Source organism: Orycteropus afer, unplaced genomic scaffold, assembly GCF_000298275.1.
Source record: "Orycteropus afer afer isolate SDZICR_OR568_19922 unplaced genomic scaffold, OryAfe1.0 scaffold00271, whole genome shotgun sequence".
Classification (NCBI taxonomy): Eukaryota; Metazoa; Chordata; class Mammalia; order Tubulidentata; family Orycteropodidae; genus Orycteropus; species Orycteropus afer.
Genome location: NW_006921858.1, coordinates 3,886,742 through 3,909,164, shown reverse-complemented (window position 1 = coordinate 3,909,164; position 22,423 = coordinate 3,886,742). Strand labels below are relative to the sequence as shown.

The 22,423-nt window shown below is 35.4% G+C and overlaps 1 protein-coding gene across 1 annotated transcript in view; it reads left to right on the top strand.

Moving 5' to 3' along the window:
- The window catches only part of LARP4B (La ribonucleoprotein 4B), a 104,448-nt gene extending 86,737 nt beyond the window's left edge, over positions 1-17,711 (top strand). Inside the window, exons 13-17 of the mRNA XM_007950395.2 lie at positions 6,551-6,596; positions 11,514-11,678; positions 14,873-14,997; positions 15,091-15,199; positions 17,424-17,711. Coding sequence (XP_007948586.1) covers positions 6,551-6,596; positions 11,514-11,678; positions 14,873-14,997; positions 15,091-15,199; positions 17,424-17,711 — 733 coding nt within the window. The remainder of the gene's footprint in view (positions 1-6,550; positions 6,597-11,513; positions 11,679-14,872; positions 14,998-15,090; positions 15,200-17,423) is intronic.
- Positions 17,712-22,423: the final 4,712 nt, after the last annotated feature.

Here is a 22,423-nt window from a genome sequence, read left to right as displayed (position 1 = left end):
AAGTCATTATTTTAAAATATATCACAGAAAGTCAAAGTAGAAGCTATCAGCATCAAAGGTTTTATGTAATTACTATGAGCAGTTATTTTTAGAGCAGTGATATAAATGATTTCATTGATTTTATGATACACAGTGAGAACTATTGATAGAATTGAGATATTTTAGCTCACAGTTACTATTGGCAGAGAATTTGGAGCTTGACAGCTGCCAGTCTCTTTACATTTTATATGCCTAGTCAATTTTCCCTATATCCTTCCTTTCCACCTCATGTCAGGTGCTTATCCCATAAGTTCCCAGCCTCACTGCATCCTTTTTCTGTCTAGCAGTGGGTGTAGCAGACAGATACATGAATTTTGTAGCCAGGCAGACCAGAGTTTAAATTCCAGCCCCACTAAATTTATTTATAAACAGAAACTGTTGTAGGAAATTTTACATATTTCTGATATGGGTTAAATATTCTAACACCCTTGGTTCCACAGTTTCTGCTATTATTTCTAGGGGTCTTTCTATTGTAAAAATAGACTATTCCTATTTTTCTTACTTTTCTATTGATAACACTTGCTCCTTTCTTTCTTGTTGTCTTCTTCCACTTACTCTTCCATTAGAGAAATGAAATTAGAAAAGATGTGGTGAGTCAAACGATTTGCATTCTGTCAGTGGTATCCTATCCTATGTTGATAAATTAAAACTAGGTTTTATCCTTGCATAACCAAGCCATTGTGGGCTTTGTTCCCTCAATTGTTAATTTGATGACTGTAAGGAGTAAATCCCACTCTAACAAATAACTAGCAAGATACTTAACCTATCCAGGCTTTTTTTTTCTTAACCTATCTTGAAAGATTTCAAGGAAAATATTTCTAAGTTTTCTATACATGATATATACAGCACAATGTTTTTCTTTCTTTTTGGTTTAATTTGTATTTTCAATGCAGTTTGGGATTAAAGAGGAACCTAGAAGCTGTTAATCAAATCTGTAGTTACTGAATCAGCATTTAGTAAACTTTTATAAGATTATAAAATAGAATGTCTGAAGGTAGCATGATTTAGTAGAACTAGCACTGGCCATGTCAGAAAACAAAAGCCACACCAGTTATTTTAACAGAAAATTTTATGTAAAATTGGTTCAGCAGGTGGTAGAGAACTGCAAAGACAAGAAGGGAACACTGAGATAATACAGAGATAGTAACTGTAGGGAGCAGCTACCAGCCCTATGGCTGGGGATCAGAAGGAAGAGTTTTGGGGGTTATTAGAACCTAGAAGCTTGGAAGACAGGAGGCCCTGTTGAGTTGGGACCCACACCCCTAAGAGAGGGACACCATCCAGACTGGTGCTGGTACTTCTGAGGAGATGTCAGTTGGATGGTGCTGGTATCTCTGAGGGGGTACAATGAGATTGATTTTGACAGTGTAGAAAAACTTCAAACTGAAATCAGCTGTTGCTTCTGAGGTGAAAGACAGTTTTCAGAGTGACAATGACAGAAATGGCATACAAATCGGGAGAGCCATATTCCTTTTCCCCTCCTTTAGCCTTTCCTGGCAAAGGAAAAATGTGGTTTGCAGAATCCTAGTTCAGTATCACGAAAAGGGTGTGTCTGAACCTGTAAGACAGTATCTTAATAATCAACATGGTCTACCTCTTTGGCTGTAGTCTCCATATAAAAATAGACAGTCATTGAGTCGATTCCAATTCATAGCGACTCTATAGGACAGCGTACAACTGCCTCAGGGTTTCCAAGACTGTAAATCTTTATGGAAGCAGACTGCCACATCTTTCTCTTGTGGAGTGGCTGGTAGGTTTGAGCCACCGACCTTTCAGTTAGCAGCCAAGCTCTTCAACCATTGCTACAAGGGGTTTCTCCAGTCTCCAAATATTTGAACTTGAAACGACAATAACAACTTTATACTTTTGTCCAGCAGGATGCAGTTTTGTACAAATGATTCCGCTTTATCATCTTCCCCAACAGAGGAGTCATGTTACCACCTAAATAATGTGTAACCTAAGGAATATACCACATAAAGACCGTAACTTAAAAACTGTAATCATTGATCTGTAATCACAATCCTTCATAAAATATAAGAAGAGTGAGAAGAATTATTCGTGTGTACCAATATATAAGGAGCTCTAGTGGCATGGTGCCTAAGGCATCTGACTGCTAACCAGAGGCTGGAGGTTCAAACCCACCAGCCACTCCTTGGAAAGAAGGTTGGACAATCTACGTCTATAGTGATACTGCCTCGGAAACCCAAGGGGGGTCCTATGAATCAGGTTTGACTCGACGGCAGTGTGTTTGGTTTTTTGGTTTTGGTTACCAATATATACATAACATTCAAGGGAAAAATATGCATAGCTTCAGTAGTCCTTGTTTCTATGGTCATGAAGCCATAGTTGATATTTATTTATATCTTCATTCTTCCAGTACTCATTATGTTTTCTTGGTCTTCAGACAAGACATTAGGTGTTCAGGACTGTAGTTGGTGGGGTAATTCAAACTTCATTCCTAAAGGACTTGAATCCATAATCATCATCCTCCCCTTGCCCCCAACATCCTTATTTTGGGTTTGGATTTTGTTTTCCATCAACTTTTTTCTATTGGACTAGAAGTACTAAGAGACATGCTAGAGAATCCTTTAGGTTCCCCCTTGTATGTCAGCAACCCCTGGATTAATCACCCCAGCCAGTAGAGTAACCTTCTTTGCTTATTGGTTCAATGGAATGAAGAATTCCACATGACCACGTGGCTGTCTCAATCTCTATTTTATGTAACTGTTGGGAGCTCTGGTGGCGTAGTGCCTAAGGCATTTGACTGCTAACCAGAAGGCTGGCAGTTCAAACCCACCAGCCACTCCTCGGAAGGAAAATTAGGCAATCTACATTCATAGTGATACCGCCTCGGAAACCCAAGGATGGGTCACTATGAGTCGGGTCTGACTTGACAGCCATGAGTTTGGTTTTGGTTTTTTTTATTGTTATATCACCTGGTGGAACATTTTGGGGAAAAGGGGGATCCAGATCAGTAGAATTCAAAGTTGTGAGGAGAGGAAGATAAAATTCTGCTAGTAGATTATTAGTTATAACAGTGAAGTATCATTCCCACTTCTATTCCATGCTTTGGAACCATATATCCTGGCTATGACACCATATTCTAGTCACTGATTAGAAGCTTATTTTTAAGGGAACAGACTACCACATCTTTCTCCTGTGGAGTGGCTGGTAAGTTCAAACTGCTGACCTTTTGGTTAAGCCAAATGCTTAACTGCTGTACCACCAAGGCTCCTTTGTAAGTTAGAACCCCATTCTTTTAGAGTGTAGTTGCCCAACTTTAGTTTGTAACTGAGTCTTCATTAGGTCAGTGTGTGATGAAGTGCATGGTAAACATGGGCATAACTTTTTATTTACTTATTTTGCTGATCAAGAAATGAGGAGTGACTGGCATTCAGCTTCAGTGTGGGTTGCTGCTGTTATATTAGACATACCAGTAGTGATTAACAGCTTATCCTTGATGAAGGGAAGTCCATGTTGTTGAAGTCATCTTCCTATCATGGGTACTATGTATTTGGGATGTCTGGAGAAAGAAACTGAACACATTATCTTTTCATTTGACTTTTAAGGGTCTTTTCTGTAGTTCATGCCTGTGGCAAGCAGTCATTGGCAACACAAATATCTTCACATTCTGTCCATTCCATGAGGCCTGTCCTTATACCTCTTCCCATGATCATCTTGTCAATCATTCTTTCAATTCTGCCCTTTGAAAGGCTCACATCTAACCAGATTATTAGCACCCCTGTTTGTGAATCTTTTTGCCATGTCTGAGTCCAGATAAAGTAGATAGCTGAATATATTGCTTGAAATTGTCCAATGGGAAGATTTCCCTTCAACCTTGATTTTCAGGAGCACTCTTGATTGAGATGTTATGCTGTAACCATCTATCTTACTGTTCCTAACCATCTGTAATCCAGGTCCAGAATTTTTCCCCCCCCAAGGTCAGATGGTGATAAGGTACTCTTGATGAAGCCATTGGTATGGATTGAGAGCGAGCAGGCCATACTGCAGTACTGTTTGTTCAAGAGTCTTAACTAACTGTTCTTGTAGGTTACTTGTATCTTGTAGACCTGTATGTACTATTTCTGTGTGGTGATGAATTACTATTATATTTGCCCAGTTTTATGATTTAATGCCCAATTCATAATAGGTGGATTAAGTCTTGTGGTCACTGATGTGCCATACTCAGGCATTTAGTTCTATTTTACATAAGGTCGCTAGGAGTCAGCCAACTCGATAGCACCTAACAACAACAAGCAAGGTAGAAAATCAAGCACTATTTCTCAAAAGCAGATTTGTTTTCTGCAGAAAAGGGCATGACTTTGTTCCAATATCTGAAAGTTTGTGGTATGCTTCTATATGCACTAATCAGAAACTCCATATATCATCCTTCTACAGAAGTTGAGGGATCTATGTAGCATCCCTATTTTGTAAAGACTGAGTTGGCATTCTAATTAGTTCTACCATATTGGATAAGACTAGTGTTGGTTTTTTATGAAATAAAGGGATTAGTCGAGATTAATTCTAAACTCCTTTCCATTTTATATAAGGCCTTTGGGCAAGTCTTGAATTTAGTTAAAATGACAAAGGGATAGAAAAATAAAAAAACTGAAATTAATAGGTGAATTGTTAGACCAAGTAAGCCCCTCAAGAGCAATGAAAAATGTCTTAGCTTTCTTTGTCTCCTCAGTGCCTGACATGACCAGACATACCAAACTCACTGTCATAGAGTCAATTCTGACTCATTGTGATTCTATAGGATAGAGTAGAGTTGCCCCATAGAGTTCCCAAGGCTGCAAATCTTTACAGAAACAGACTGCCTCACCTTTCTCCCATGGAGCAGCTGGTGTGGTGGGCTCAAGCAGCTGACCTTTTGGTTAGCAGCCAAATGCTTTAACTGCTGTACCACCAGAGCTCCTTGTCTGACATGAAGTAGCCACTTAATAAGTTTTATGTTCAGAGTACTCCTATTCATGACATGGCATTGCTGATGGCAGATGGGTGTAATTTTATATGGTAGGCATATAGAACACTTTTACATACATACGGTCATGGTGATATAGAAAGTTCTTGAAGGATTTAGAAATTCTCATGTGATTTTAGTGATAAAGGGTAAGGCATTGAAGTAGTAGTATAAGGATGGGGGTAATACGGGAGGATTGAGAAGATTATTTGTGTCTTCAAATTTTGTTGATAAGCAAATAAGCATTTGATAAATTTTCGTTATCAGTTTTTGTCTTTGAATATCAGAGTTTGTACATTTCGTCATTTCTAATTTTTTATCCTAAATTCCCTGAATCAGACTTGGAAACTTCCTAGCCATTGCTATTGGGTGCCATCAAGTCGATATCAACTCATAGAGGCCCCATGTGACAAAGTAGAACTGCCCATATGGTTTTGCCTTTTGTCATTATGGGAATAGATTGCCAGGTCTTTTTCCCACAGAGCCATTTGTTGGGTCCAGACTGCCAACTTTCCTGTCAGCAGCCTAGTTAACCATTGTACCACCAGGTCTCTTTTCTTAGCCATTGTCTTACTAAATATTTTTCCTGACCCATGTTTCTGTCCTCTTCTAGGACTCCAAGTTTATTTATTTTAGACCTTTTCATAGTGTCTCAAACATCTCTTACACTCGCTTTTGTATTTTCCATCCCTTTTGTTCTCGACGCTTCAGTTGATAATTTCTACGGTACTAACCCTCTTTCAGCCGTATCTAGGCTTGCTAGATAAAATACAAGATACTCAGTTCAATCTGAATTTCTAATAAACAATGAAAACATTTTTTGAAGAAGTATATCCAAAATATTATCTTTATTTGCCTTTTTTTTAAAAAAAATTATGGCAAGTATAGATATCATGAAACATTCACATTGTATGCTCTTCACATACACAGACAGTTAAGTGACATTAATTATGTAATCATATTGTTCAACCATCACCCTTCTTGAAGGATATTTTTCATTGGAATTAGAATTCTAGAACAGTAGTTATTTTGTTTCATAACACTTCCATGGTTTTCTGGATTTCATTGTTTCTTTTAAGAGTCTGTTAAATTCTGTTAAGGGGCATACTTACTCTAAAAAATTACTGTTTTTCTGAAATTCAGATTCAACTGGATATCCTGTATTTTTCTTATATTTTAGTTCTATAATTTCCATTTGATCCTTTGTAGATTCTAGATTTTGGTGAACTTCTCCTTTATGTCATCAGTTAATCTTAATAAAAGCTCAAGTCAATTCTTTTATTAAATTTCTTTTTTAAACCTATGTAGACATCAGTATTAGTCCTTGATAATAATTTTCTCTTGTTTTGTTTGTACTTCCTAAGGTTTAGATTTTAGAAAAAAATCAAAAGTCATCTTTGAAAGATTATAGGATAATAAAGACTGAAATTAGTCTCTTTCTTTGAAAATGTGTATGTGTCTGTATATATGTATGTGTGTGTGTGTGTATACAGTGAAAAAAAATCCAGATGGAGAAAAATTAACAGTTTTTGCTTTCCATTCTTTTAGGAAAAATTCCTTTGGCTATCGGAAGAAAAGGGAGGACAAGTTTACAGTGAGTTCACAAAGCATAAGTCATTTTTATATAGAGTATTTAAATCTAATTTATACTGGACAAATTTGGCATTTAATTAATTGAATTATGATTAAAACATGTCAGCATTTTACCATAATTTTTCTTTTTAAATTGATTATTAAGTAATAACTGATATTTTTGATAGTCTAAAGGGGGGACGATGTGAAATACCAATTGCTAACCAGTTACATGATTTTTATTAAAATAGATGTATTGTTGGTATAGTGGGTAAGCCATTTGACTGCTAACCAGAAGGTTGGAAGTTCAAACCCACCAGCTTCTCTGGAGGAAGATGAGGCAGTTTACCTCCATAAAGATTTACAGTCTTGAAATCCAATGGTGGTTGCTGTGAGTCGTAATCAACTTGATGGTAGGGAGTTTATATAATAAGTGCAACCAGGAACATATTATTAAACAATTCATATGCAGATGTCCAGATAAATTCTTTCTGTCTGGGCTATAATATAGTATAATTTAAAAATAAGTGGAATCATTATTTTTAACAAGCAGGATAAGCTGCTCATGTACAGCAATTAGTCATCAGAAATATTTTTATTTCAGAAACATTTTATTAAGTACCCACCATGTACAAAGCATTATTGCCTTCTGCTATAATGTATGGTCAGAACAAACCCAAAAATATGTAATAAGTTTATGTGAGTCTTAAGTAGATGAGAGGTGGTCACTTTTGCTTGAATTGATTATACAGAGTTTCTCATAGGATATTATTTTTACTGGGCTTTAACAGAGGTCAGTATGGAACCTTCAACATATAACGATAACAAAATATTGTGGGCAGGGTTAACAATGTGCATGAAGACATGTGAAAGAAAGTCTATATTGTGAGCTTACAGCTGTAGATTTCCACACTTGGAAGAACTGGGGGAAAAAAACCTTGAGAAAAATCTTGGCCCAGTCTTCTGAGCCATCATGTGGGTGCGTTTTCATTATAAAAGACAGATTTTCTTTGTTGAGAACTTCATCACCAAACACCCCAATGCCATCAAGTTGATTCCGACTCCTAGTGACCTCATATGTCAGAGTAGAACTGTTCCATTGGGTTTCAAAGGCTGTAAATCTTTATGAAAGCCAACTGCTTCCACTTTCTTCCATGGAGCACCTGGTGTTTTTGAAACTGCCAACTTTTGGTTGATAGCCAAATACCTTAACCACTGCCATAAGAGAACTTCCAAAACCAATACCAAACTCACTGCTGTCGAGTCAGATCCGACTCAAGGAAGTGACCCTTCCTTGGGTTTCCAAGGCAGTATCACTACAGAAGTAGATTGCCTAACCTTCCTTCCGAGGAGTGGCTGGTGGGTTTGAACCACTAGCCTTCTGGTTAGCAGTCATATGCCTTAGGCACTATGCCCCAGAGCTCCCATAAGAGAACTTAGAAAATACGTATTAGTCGTAAATAAATAAATATCCAGAATTCTACGTATGTCATTTTAGCCTAGTTTTCAGATAACCCTTTGGTAAGGAAGTTTATAGTGGTTGATTTCAGTTGGAATTGTTGGCATTCTTGTAAACGTGTACTAACAATACTACCATCTCAATATTGATTGTGAAATATGGATTACCTGAATTATTCCCATTGCCATTTCTATGTTGTTTTGTTTTGTGTTCCTGATGCGTGTGTTCTTACTTGTGAACCCTTGGAAGCTCAGGAGTATGAGTCATACTATAGAAAATATACCTTTTGTACTTTCATATATGAAGCTTAGAAATTTTAATAACTTCAAAAATTGACAGGTAACATAAATGTGTGAGCAGTTGGACCTGAACAAGCCCATAGAACCAGGAGCAGCATTCACATTTCACCTAGAGCCATTCAAATCCTAGAAAAATTTGAACACTGCCTTCAGAATCAAATACCATGTGTAGGCTCTGTCATTTTGTAATTCCTATGTCTACATAGTCGTTGCCAAGCCTCTGTCCCTAAAAATCAAGATTTAGTAAATTTTATGAATTCTTTTTTTAAAAATACTTCTGAAAACTAACATATACCCCAGAAACATAAAAATGTTTAAAATAAAAGATGCGTTGATATTTTTTGAGATCATAGTGTCTGTGCATAATTTAGAACTTTACTGGATTATTTTGAATATTACTATTCTCATTTTACTAGATGATAGAGAGCCTGTAATAGCCACGTAGTTTATAAGTGCAAGGTTAATACTAAGGGCACATAACTGAGCAAAATTAAGCACCTATATTTATGGAAAATGGTATAACATTTCCTTAAAAACCTGAAAATAGAAATACCATTTGATCTAGCAGTTCTGTTAGTAGGAATATATCCTGAAGAGGTGAGAGGACATGAACAGACATCGCAGCATAATTCATTATAGCAAAGAGATGGAAACAACCTAAATGCCCATCAACATATGAATGAGTAACCAAACTATGGCACATTCACATAATGGAATACTATGCAACATTAAAGAATAATGAAGAATACACAAATCATCTCACAACATGGATGGATTTGGAGGACATTATGCTACATGAAATAAGTCAATCGCAGAAGGACAAATATTGTATGATCCCATTATTGTAAAAAGTCAAGGAAAGGTTTACTCAGGGAAAGAAATTCACTTTGTTGGTTATCGGAGTTGAGAGGGAAGGGAATCACATGTTGATTTGGGAGAGGGGAATGATGGTATAGAAAGTGTCGGTGACCAGCATGATGACATTGGGGAAAGGAAGAACACTGAAATGTGCACATAAGATATAGACAGCAGAGGCAAATACTAGTACATGCACAATACTGCATTACCATTAACACCAAACACCAGGCTATGGATAAATGCATAGACAGATGAGAAGATCAGGTGGAAGGAGGTGAACAGGAATATACCCTAGACCAAGGATAGCTTTAGCTGAAAATGATCTTACATATGCACTTGTGCTACAAAATTAGCCACATGCATCACAGAAGTAACAGAGAACAGAGTTGAAGTAACTTCTCAGAGACAACAAACACCTTGAGAGAGAAAATCACCAGGCCTGCAGGTTCAGTATTATACTCTTGAGGAACCTCATGCTCAATAGGCACAACATAGTATATAGAAATCTTGTTCTGCAATCTACTTTGGTGACTAGGCTCTTAAAAGCTTTTGAGCACCATGTAAAATGCAATTATTGGTCTGCTCTCATCTGAATCAAAGAAGAGTAAGGAAAAGGTATCAGGAAACAATTAGTCCAGGAATAAGATGGACCACAAGAACCTCAGCCTTCATGACCCCAAGACCAGAAGAATCAGATGATACCTGTGCCAACAACTCAGAGAGGGATCAAAACTGGAGATCCTGGATAGAGTGGGAGGAAAAATGTGGAACAAAATTCAAAAACACAAATATGACCAGAATTACCAGTCAGATGGAGATTGGTAGAACCCCCGAGACTGTGGCCCCAGATTATACTTCAGGTCTAGAAATGGACTCACTGCTATGGATTGGCTCTCAGCCCAACAGTAGAAAGACCTGCATGCAGAATACCTACCCCAAGGCGATGCACTCACCTACTCTAGGCATATGCACCCCTTAGCTGCACCCTGATTAACCATTAGACACCAGAGGGGCAGCATTTGCATAGAGGGAATGCTGGGTAGACAGGAATGCATAGTTAAAAAGGGCACAGGGAGAGGGGTTATCACAGGGATGAGAGGGGAGGAGAATTTGTTATGGTTGGAGATGGTAATCAGGACATGAAATCAAATGTGCATGAACTGTTGAATGTAAAACAAATTTGCTTTGTAAATGTGCTGCCAAAGCACAATAAAGTTAAACAAACAACAAAATTAAGCACCTATACCATATTGGATACTCATAATATACAGAGGAATTTTTGTCAACTTGGATCCATTTAATCTGCTTTAATTTGAGCTTTATCATATTTTTTTCTGCATTCTACTCACATAGGGAGTAATCCTCCTGTCGGTATTTATTTCTGGGAAATGTTGACCCTTTCAAGTTAGGGTAAAGGCCATGAGAGCAGTGCTGCCTAATCAAAGTAGCCAACCATTCTTGAAAAATAACTGAATTACACCTGAATATAAACTCATTTCCCTTTTCTGTTTCTAGTATCCCCCAACCAAGCAACTGGGATTTTGAAAAATACCTTCTAGCTTGTTAAAGCAAGTTGATTGCTATTTTTTCAATAAAAATAATATTACTATCTTTTGAGATTTTGGACTTTTAAATTACATTCAGATACTATTGTCCTTCCTTTATTTTCTTGAAATCAGAATCTGTTATCTAATACCTTTTTTGACATGATTACTTATTTAAAACTATATAGTGTTACAGTAAGTTAATATTCAGACTCCTGAAGCCCTCCTATTTTTATTTATTTATTTTTTAAGATGAAAATCTTGGTAAATATTTCTTACACAGGTTGTTACAGGATGGTAAAAGTGGAATTTTTGTTGTTTGAATATTTATGACATTAGCACTATTGCTTTGTTACATAGACTATGCTGTAATAATACAAAACTGTTGTCTAGAGATGAATACAGTTATTGTTTTGACTCAGGCTATTCTGATATTTTCTAATGGGGTAATGAGAAGCTCTATGAACAAAGTATTTATATTTTATTAATGTACTTTGTGACGTATGTCTTGGCTGTCAGTCATCTTGGGATTTCTGTTTTACAACTCTATTCTAGGTGGTTGAAGTTGCCTAATAAATGATCTTTGATAGGTGATAAAGTGTTTATATGGTTTGATTATCTGTCTGTTGTTTGTTTAAACATATTGTTTTCAGATAGATGTGAAAACCAAAGTATTTTAGAAGACAGATTATTTGTCTTATATTCTTTTGATGTATTTCTTATACTGTAATGACTTTTTACATTTGTCTTAACTTTATTGGATATTGTTTTTGTTACAGAGGAGTCAAACTCAATCTCCAACGCCACCAAAGCCTCCATCTCCTAGTTTTGAATTAGGGCTCTCCAACTTTCCTCCTTTGCCTGGAGCTGTAGGCAATTTAAAGGCAGAGGACTTGTTTGAAAACAGGCTATCTAGCTTGATAATAGGATCATCAAAAGAAAGGGTAAGATGTTTATTATAAGTCTAGTAACTACTAACATTTACTAAGCACTGATTTTGTACTAGGCACTTTGCTGAGCTTTTTGCATACATTATTTTTTTAATACACAGAAGAAACTTGTGAATGTACGTAATACTACCCTTGGTTTACAGATAAGACTTAGAAGTTAAGTTATTTGCAAAAGTCACATAGATTTTGAGTTGTAAGGTTAGAGTTGAACTTTAGGACTGTTATGCTCTAAAGTCCATGATCTCTTTTAGTTACCTTGCTATCTGAGAACTTTAAAAGGCAAGAATCCAATACTTTGATGTGGTGAACAGACTCCACCTCTCATCCAGAATCTTAGTTGCATTTTATTGTTGATGTTAAAGACCTGCCTTTTAGTTTACTATACTATAAGGAGCTCTGGTGGCTTAATGGGTAAAACATTTGGATGTTAACCAGATGATCTGCAGTTCAAACCCACCAGCTATTTGGTTTTCTTGTTTTAATATAATTTTTAGTAATCTACATAAGATGAGTACCAAGAAGCCTGGAGTAATATTAATGGCTTTTGTTGAACTCCATAGGCTACCAAACTAGTTGCTTTCACCCCTCTGTAATGATTATAATCCCAGGAGTCATCCATTTTGATTTATAGAAGTTTAAGGGTATTAGTTTCCAATATGCCTTCTGGATTCCAATTTCATTTAGTTGGAGGGATTTGTCCTGCTATTAGGATTAATTTCTGAAGGCGCTGCAAAAGTGAGGAAAAAAAAATACCGAAATCTCAGCCGTCAAGTCAATTCTGACTCAGCGGGACCCCTCCTTGGGTTTCTGAGGCGGTATCTCTACCGAAGTAGGTTGCCCAGTCTTCCTTCCAAGGAAGAGCTGGTGGGTTTGAACCTCTAGCCTTCTGGTTAGCAGTCAAATGCCTTAGGCACTAGGCCACCAGAGCTCCCCTGCAGAGTAAAAAGAAACCATTTTCTTTTTATATTATTAATGATTAGCCATGTATAAGTGCGGAGGATAACTTGTTGGTAGCATATTCCCTTATACTAGTAGTTCTCAACCTTGACTGTGCATTAGAATCACCTGTGTACCTTTTTCAAATGTAATACATCCATCACCACTCAATGGACTAATCCCCAGATCTGATGAATCAGAATCTCCAGCTGAATTTTGGGAAAAGGTACCATCCCATAGCCTGAGTTTAGATTGACTTAGTGTGTACTACAGTTTCTCAAGTCCTTAAAGCAAAGTTTAAAATTGAATTTTGCTCCTGAATCATAAAGCCATATGAAGTGTGTTTATAATTCTTTTCGTTTTGTTGGCTATTGCTCCTATTTTTAACCTTGGAGGTTGAATGAATCCTAAGATTTTGTGTTTTGTGGTAACAATCACACATTACTTTTAGCATTCTTTACACATTATTTTAAATTGTAAACTTTCAAACAATAATTTCTGAGTTAACAGTCCTTATAGAATGGTGTTAGAAAATTAATGTACTTTAAAGATCATGTAAGTTTTCAAATTTTGTATTTTACACCCCTTGAAGGTTGATAGAGGAGCTGAACAAGAGGCCTTAACCCTAGTTTAGTAACAGCAGCTCTATTGTTGGCATGTTGAACTTCTGTGTAAATGTCCTTTTGACAAAAGATTTGGTACTTGTAAAAAATCAGAGCCTGATTCCACAGCCAGTTGGAATAATATGTGTAACTGTTTCTCAGTGGAGCATCTATAATAGCATTTTAAAGAGAGACATATCAACTTTACAATCAAGTTTTAGACCTGGAAGGGAAGGGAATTTAGACATTGTTCAGTTAAACCCTTATTGATGATGGTGGAGAGGCCTAGAGTGGCCCAGGAAACCTCTTGAAGATCTTAGAGACTATTAGTGTGATGGCAGCTCTTTGACTTCTAGCATAGTACAAGGATATCTACATTTAAGTTGTGTTAATACTCAATATTTAGACTACAAAAAGGAGGGATATGCCGTTCCCAAGTTCCCACCAACCTAGATTGCTTCATCTTGAGCACAGTAGTCATAAAAGGTTCTTGCTTAACAGAGATCTCAAAGTCTCTGGTTCTACTCCCTACCTAGGGTAAAAGTATATAAACAGTGCTGGTAAGTTCCTCTCATTCCCTTCCTGAGCTCTAGGCTCAGTTCCTCAGTCCATTTCATTTCTGAATTTTTTATCTGCTTTGAAAAGTACAGTTTTAAGAAAATTATGTCTTCCCACCTAAACTCACTATCAGTTATAATTACATGACAAGTAATAAGAAATATCAAGAAAATTGCATATAATGTGAAGATGTGTGTGTGTGAGAGAGAGAAAGAGAGAGAGAGAGGGAGGGATGGAGGGAGAGAGAGAGAGGGAGAGAGAGAGAGAGAGAGAGAGAAAGAAAGAAATGGTAACCATACATGGTAATATCACTAGTTTAGAGTAAGAACGTCTGGGTTTTTTTTGTTTTTTGTTTTTTGTTTTTTTTAGTTCTGTACCTTGCAACGTTGGAAATAAATAATTTAAACATTCTAAACCTCAGTTTCCTCATCTGTCAAATTAGGAGAATTAATACACTTCCTTCCAACAGTTGTTTTAATTCACATAAGAATTGTGTTAGGAACTCTACAATATTCAAATGCTAATTTTGTGCCAGGCTATGCTGAGCATTGGAGTGTCTGAGGTGAATAAGATGTTTTTAATACCTATTTAGTTGATGAAACAAGTACAAATAATTATAATGGAATTATAATTAGTAGAAAGAGTCTGAGACATGAAAATCATCAAATACTTGCTGAAAGGAAAAAGGGCTGAGAACTTTGTAGACAAAAGGAGACTTGGAATACCTAACATTTTTGCTAGAGAAGAGCATCTTCCTCTGATTATTTCCTTTTGCATTTATGTTTGATGGAAATTAGCAGTTTTTCCAAAGTGGGGTCTACTATTGTAACTCTGTTCTTTTGAGGTAGAGGTAGGCACATAGCTGACTGTCAGCTCCATTCAGGCCTAGGGAGAGTCAACTAAAATTTGTTTTCACCAAGAATAAGATAAAAAGCCATTTTTATAGATGTTTTAGAGTTCTCCAAAACTTGTAGACAGTTGTGGTTTTTTTTTGTTTGTTTGTTTTTTGGGCCGTATGTAAAATCAGTATGAAAAAGATTAGATGTATATTCATCTTTACAATATCATGAATCTGTTCTTTTAAATTTTTAGAACCTAAATATGGATGCAAGTACAAACACTATTCCCGCAGTAATCTCCAGAGAGCCTTCAGTGCCAGTCTCTTGTGCTGTATCAGCAACTTATGAACAATCTCCTTCCCCAGCCCATTTACCCGAGTAAGTAGTAATATTCTACAGGCTTTGAATTTACCAATTTTGAATTACTTGTAATGGTTCATGATATTCAAATATTGGATGATATTTTTACAGAGATTCCAAGGTTGTAGAAAAGCAGAGGGAAACACAAAGTATGGAAAGACTTTCTTCTACTCTTACTACTACTGCATGTAAATCAGTGCAAGTTAATGGAACTGCCACAGTACGTAACTAGTGCTTATTTTCTTAAGTCACAAAGTCTTTCAGGTATGGTAAAAAAAACACATAGCTTTTTTCCCCTCTGTATCAGCTTATTTTAATAAAATCTAATTTGATGGGTGTTTATTTGTGTGCGTGTATGTGTGTATGTGTGTGTTGTGTTTTCTGTACAAAATACCATGAATATTTGCTAATAATTTTTAACTAACTACTCTGATTGTTTCTCATTATCACAGCCATACAATCCTTGTATTCCAGTACCTTTGATTATCTTTTTGAGTAGTTAACAAGATTCTAGTTCCTGTTCTTTTGTAAAATATGTGATCAGTTAAGCATTTACTATATGTCATGTTTATAATAAGTAATTAAATATAAATATAAAAAGTAATAACTAAATATAACAGATAATAAAAAGAAAATGGAATGGATGGCACTACATCCAGTCCTCCTTATTTTTTATTTTAAGTCAAATGTAGCTCCACTTATTCAACAGTGCATTTTTTATTTTGTTTTTTAGAGTGTTTTGATTTTATTGTGGTAAGAGCTCTGGTAGCATAGTGGCTAAGGCACTTGACTGCTAACCAGAAGGCTGGTGGTTCAAACCCACCAGCCACTCCTCGGAAGGAAGGTTGGGCAATACTACTTCCGTAGTGATACTGCCTCGGAAACCCAAGGAGGGGTCGCTATGAGTCAGGGCTGACTCGAAGGCACATAACAACAACAACAACAAGATATATATAACACAAAACTTGCCACATTTTAAATGTACAATTCACTGACCATAATTAATTACATTCACAGCGTTATGCAACCACCACTACCATCCTTCTCCAAAACTTTTCCATCATATGAAATAGACACGTAGTATCCATTAAGTAATAATTCCCTATTCCTCCTTCCCCTCAACCCTTGGTAACCACCAGTCTACTTTTGTTAATATATATTTGCACATTCTTATAGTTCATATAAGTGAGATCATGCATTTGCCCTTTTGTGTCTGGTTTAGCAATGTTTTCAAGGTTCATTCATATCAGAGCAAATAGCATTTCTCTTTATGACTAAATAATAATTCGTTGAATGTAAACTGTTTACTGATAAGAAATGACTTATTTCTGCTAGCATTTTGTTGTTTGTGTTGTGTCTTCTCCTTTTTTTGTCCACATTTCCATACTGCCTTCTTTTGTGTTTAGTTGATTTTTTTTGTAGTAAACTATTTTGATTCTCATTTCCTTTTGTGTAAATTTTGAAAGTATTTTCCGTGTGCTCGTCATAGGAATTACACTTAACACCCTAAATTCATAACAATCTAGTTTGAATTGATACCAACTTAATAGAATACAAAAATTCTGTTTTTATACAGAATTTTATACAGATTTGCCCCCCTTTTATGTTGTTGTCACAACTTATTTACAATTCATAGTGTACTATAGTGCTTCTAAAGTGTTTCCGTTATTTCCTTTTATTTATTACTATTATTAAATATATGCGTGTATTTCATCCTCCAGTTCTATTCATTCCAGCAGATGTAAATTCCTGTTCTTCCTTTCTTGTAGTTCCCTTTTTTGGGTAAATGAAACTTTTTTTTTTTTTAATCCTTTGTGGTTATTGTTCTCACTTTGATATTTAGGTGAGATTTTGATTTTGGTTTAAACTTTTATTATCCATAGGGATGAGTTTGTATAGGTTAAAATTAATTTAAAAAATAGTTTTTATAGATGAAATATTTTTAAGTTTTCCCTTTTCTTCTGTTATATAGTCTTTGTTTTCACTAACCTGAAGCCCCTCTTTAACTTGTTTTTATATAATGATTAGTTAACGTTCTGTTGAGTACTCACATATCATTACCATTGCCTTAACTGGGATTATGTTTTGAAGAATGTGTGGGGCAAGGAAAAGTGTAAGTTTACTTTTGTGTCATTTCCTAGGGGTATCTTTTTTGTTTCTTTAGGCTTCCATAGAGCTCAAGAATGTTTAAAGAGTAAACGTTGCAAAAAGTTCAGACACTACTTTTTATCTCTGTGCTTTTTCTAATTTTATTCATTTAAAAAAGATATTTCTAGAGTATCTTAGACAGAAAGTTGTCTTGCTAAGGAAAACTCATGAATATGAAAATTTGGTTTTAATTGGATTTTTTTTAAACTTTTATCTTAAATGAACTTCATTTCGCCATGTCATCACTGAAGAGATCATTTTACGCATGTAATTCCAACATTTTGTCTATTTCCCAGGAATTGCGAAAACCTAGCTACGCAGAGATTTGTCAGAGAACAAGTAAAGAGCCTCCTTCTTCCCCATTACAACCCCAAAAAGAACAAAAGCCAAACACTGTCGGTTGTGGGAAAGAAGAAAAGAAACTCACTGAACCAGTGGAGAGATACAGAGAACCCCCTCCCCTGAAGTCAAATCCAGGACAACCCAAAGATCAGAGAAGGCAGTTGGGGCGCAGATCCCCACCTCCAGCCATTGGGAAGCGTTTAAATAGAGAACAGAACACACCTCCTAAGTCTCCTCAATGAAACTTGTATGTCTGGGAGGGGTTGTAAAAGAGTTCTGTTTAACCACAAATGAAACACTGTTCCCACTCAGTACAGAGAATGAGTTGCTGGTTAGGAGCTTGCATTGTATATGAGGCATATGAAATGCCTGCAAGTTACTTTTCTTCTATAAGTCAGATTTTCCCCTTCTTGAAAAAAATCTATTTTTCAGGATTTAATTAATATAAACCTTATTTTAGGTTGGTGCTTAACTGGAGGTGATGCATAAGTCTAATTTTTTTCAGGGTAAAAAATGCATTTATCCCTACAAGTTGGTATTTTTCATTAAGCCTCCATGTGGCTATGAATGCAAGCTATAAATAGTGAGTTTTTCTAAATTAAGTGGGACTACGCTACTTTTTTTTTTTTTTTTTAATAACTGCTTGACAAGTACATACCTTTAAAATGTCAACAGACTGATGAAAGCTGATGACAGCTAGTATTGTGAATGCAAGATTACACTGGTAAACATGACCTTGAGAAAGGGGTAAATGTTTTTAGATTGTGACACACTGGCATAAGAACTGTACTTTTCACTTAAGCTGGTAACAGGTGATTCTAGAATGCATTTTTATTTCTTGAATATAATTTTATTTTTGGTTGCCTGGGCATAATGAACCTGCAGAGAGCACCATAGAGAGGCCTAAAACAATTGCATTTTCATGTACTGCAAGCAAGTAACCAGCTTCTCACTCCATTTTCAAATGGCTATTATGTAAAATAAATTCAAAGCACATTGTTAATAGAATTTAAATGAAAATATAAACTTTCTTGCCCATTGAACATGTTACCACAAAATTGTACTATAGTGTTGTTTTAATAACTTTTGTGCTGGCAAGGAAGGTGATAAAAGTCTCCACTTACTTTGTGGTTTTCCCCAGACCTAGTGCTTAGGTTCTATATAAATTTCTGTCATCATTTCCCCCAAGTACTCTTTGAAAGAGTCCCTATTTTAGTCAGCTCTGTGTTGACATCTCCTGTACCACTGCATTGGCACATGGATTTAAAAGTTATTTAATCATGAGAGAATGGTGTTTGTGGTTTTTTTCCCCCCTCTTTGGGCAGTGGAGGATGAAAATTCCTGCTCTCTTTACCTCCAAGATGAGGTTTCTCATTGATTCACTTTTGGAAGTGCTGCACTTCTAAAGAACAAGGATGCACTAAATTTAGCAAGTTTCTAATAAAGTTAACTATAAATTATTTTGTTTTAAAATGCCTAAATTTTTCTTTAAATATTCTAAGGAGCAGACATTAAAATAAGAATATTCCTGCTAAATGTAACCATACAGTTTATTCCACAAAATGTTATTTAACAAGACTGAGATGTTTGTTTTTTTTGTTGTTGTTTAAAAAAAAATTATTTCCATCCAATATTTAAAGACTTGAATTTTATTTAAACTTGAAAATGACTTTGCCTTAACTTTTGTATAAGACAGCTTAGAGTTAATGGAGACCGGCCCCCTGGGTTGGCATGAGTGGATTACAGAGTTACTCAGTTACTGTGTAGATCTGTTGTCACTAGTTTTACTGAGTAAGCATACTGTAGTACAAGAACTAGCAGTAGTTTTTGTAATATACTTTAAAGATCTTAAACAGTTGATCTTTTTTCAGATTGTTGAAAAATCCTGTAAATGCAAATAGTCAATACTGTATTAAATATGTGCACTTGGAAGTGTGTGCTTTGCTTGTACAGTTGTAAATAATCAGAACATATTAAAAAGGTACCCTAAAGAGAAAAATCTGATAAAAATTATTGATATATTATAAATGTTGCTGTTGAGCTGGATGTAGATAAACTAAATGTTGTGGTTTGAATATTTTAATTTGTTCAAGTTTTCTTCTTTTTCTTTTTCTTTTTCTCTTATACTGGTGTGTTGAACTGATTCTGCCTCTTCACTGCAAAAGGGAAATGGAAAATCTTATTAAAAGCCTTCAAAAGTTTTCATACTCTTTTAAAAAGTAGGCATTTTATCTAATGTGAAAGGGTTTTGAGGTATAACATAGAAAACAGAAACTGACAGTATCTTTAAGTGAAAGTAAAAAAAGAAAATAATAATAATCTATTGATTAAAATCATACTAAGCATTATTTAGCCTGCCCGAGGGAAACTTACCCTGATAGAGTTGGTCACATTTCCTTCAGAGCAGTTGTTATTTAAATATGTCATGCTAATATATTTCGAATGCCCATGAAGGGATCATGGGAATTTATTTCTTTGTAGTTGTCAAATTGCTGACTAAAAAATCAGAATTGACTTCTTAACCTCACACTAATGAATACTATAAAAAGAGTTGGAAAGCTGAGTTCTAAGACCTAATCATTCTTAATGTTACAGTCTTTGCTAGCGGGAAAAACGTGATGTTGTCAACCATTGTCATCACCAGAATTACAAATCCTAGCGAGCCAACTCATTGGTTTTTAATAATGATAATTCCTTTTCCCTGAAGGCAGTGAACATTGCAGCTTGATTTGTATATGGATAAAGCCAGCTGTAGTTATGTGCTTTGTTTGTTGGCTGAAAGTGTAAAGCTCAACAGCTGCAAACGAGAAAAAAAAAAATCACTTATAGTAGCAACAGTGTACAGCTAATCATTATAGTGAACTGGTACATTATAAGATAATATATTGAGACCAGCAGGGTGTGTTGTGCTGTTCTAATGTATTCTGCTGCCATTTGTACTAGGTCAATACACTGTAATTATTGCTTTACCCAGCAACAGTCTGTTGCATCAAGCGTTGAAACCTTGCTCTGATGGGATTTTTTTAATCATTCTTTTTAATTAAGTGAAAGTAATATGCCAAATAGCTATATAATGTCAAAAAAATAACAAAAAAAAAGAAAGTACGAACCCTTTCTGAGACTATATACTTTGAGATTTGTCACTCACAGGAAAAAAAAAAGGGGAGATTCACAGTAGAACGCTGTAGTGGTGCATGCAGACTGTTGCTATGTTACATGCAGCTAATAATATGTGGCTATCATAAATTTTTTTTTAAATTTCTCTTTCGTTTCCCCCAGCAGTATCTCAGCTTACAGAATCAGAGATACAGCAGTTGCAAATGACATTTTAACTTGTAAAATTGTGTGATGATACTTATTATTTGGAAATACAAGAATAGGAATCTGGCCCCATTTCACTAGAAATGAATTTAAAGTAGAATAGTTGCTTTTTAGGAGTTATTGTCATGATGTTTCTGATCAGCCCCTCTTGTAATCGCATCACTGTTTGTCACTAGCAGGTGGCAAAAAAACTTTTTATGTTGCTGTATTATCTGTTAAGATTCCTACAGTTTACATTTAAAAACTGGTTCAATTTATCACAAGGGCAACAGGTGACTAATGGTGCATACCTATCTTTGTATCTCCCTTCACTGAGCTATAGTTATGGATTTTATGTGCTTTGTAACCTATTACACAGAAAGCAGCAGACAATCGATTTAAGGAGAAGTAACAGCTGCCAATTCACAAAATGGGGGCATAATGTGGAAGCTTTCTTGAAGGTTTAGTTTTTGTTCTGTTTCTTTTCATTAAGACTGGAATCAAGCTTACATGTAAACTATTGGTAATTTAAGTTTCCTTTTGTGTCTTTCAGTGTAAAACTGTCTAATTTGAAAATGTAGGTTATGAAAAATAAAGATTTAGGCACTGTTCAGTTTTTCTTTTGATTTTTTTTTTTAATGAAAATTTTTTAAGAATGCATCCTTTTTTAAAAAAATAAATTTGTCAGTTTCTATCATTGTACATAAGAATGAAAAAAAAATGAGTTGCCTCAGACTTGTTTGAATTCTAAAGGCTTATTAACCACACATATAAGTTGATTACAGTTTAAGAGTTTTCATCCAGCTTAAGGAGCTTTGGGGTACAGTGGTTAAAGCATTCACCTGCTAACCAAAAGGTCAGGGTTTTAAACCCAGCAGCCGCTACATGGTGAGGCAGTCTGCTTCTATAAAGATTTACAACCTTCGAAACCCTATGGGGTAGTTCTGCTCTGTCACATAGGGTCAATGAGTTGGAATCAACTCTGTGGCAATGGGTTTGGATTTTTTGTTCCCTAGCTAGCTTAATGTTTTTCAAACCAGAGTGAGCATTAAAATAGGTATTCATGAGGAAACAGTTTATTAAATTCAAAATTATAAAAGTAAATGTACTCATGTCAGGATTTTTTATTATAATTGCAATAACACTCATAAAATGTCCACATAAAGTTACCTGATGTTGGATCATCATAGCTTTCAGATCATAAGTGAATCTTGGGAGGAGGGTGTCTCAAAAACAGATTAATTGACTCATCCCTAAATAACAGTGATAGCAATGCTAGTAAAAAGCAGAAAATGGATGGAATTCTTAGTATATTATTTAATGGACAAATGGTCTGGTTAAGATGTTAATTAACTGATTTTCCTCTTCTATGAATTGCCTGTTCATATCCTTTCCCCAATTTGAGTTTTTCTTAATGAATTGATATTCTTCTTTATATAATCTTTTGTCTGTTGTATATGTTACAATATTTTCTCACAAATCTGCCTGTTGTCTTAGAGTATCTTTTATCTTAAAGTTTTAATTATTATATAGTAAAATTTATCAACCTTTTATGATTTGAGATTTTTGGTCTTGTTTAAGAAATTTTTCATTACATGTCTTGAATCCATCTGAAAATGATTGGCGTGTGTGTGTGTGTGTGTGTGTGTGTGTG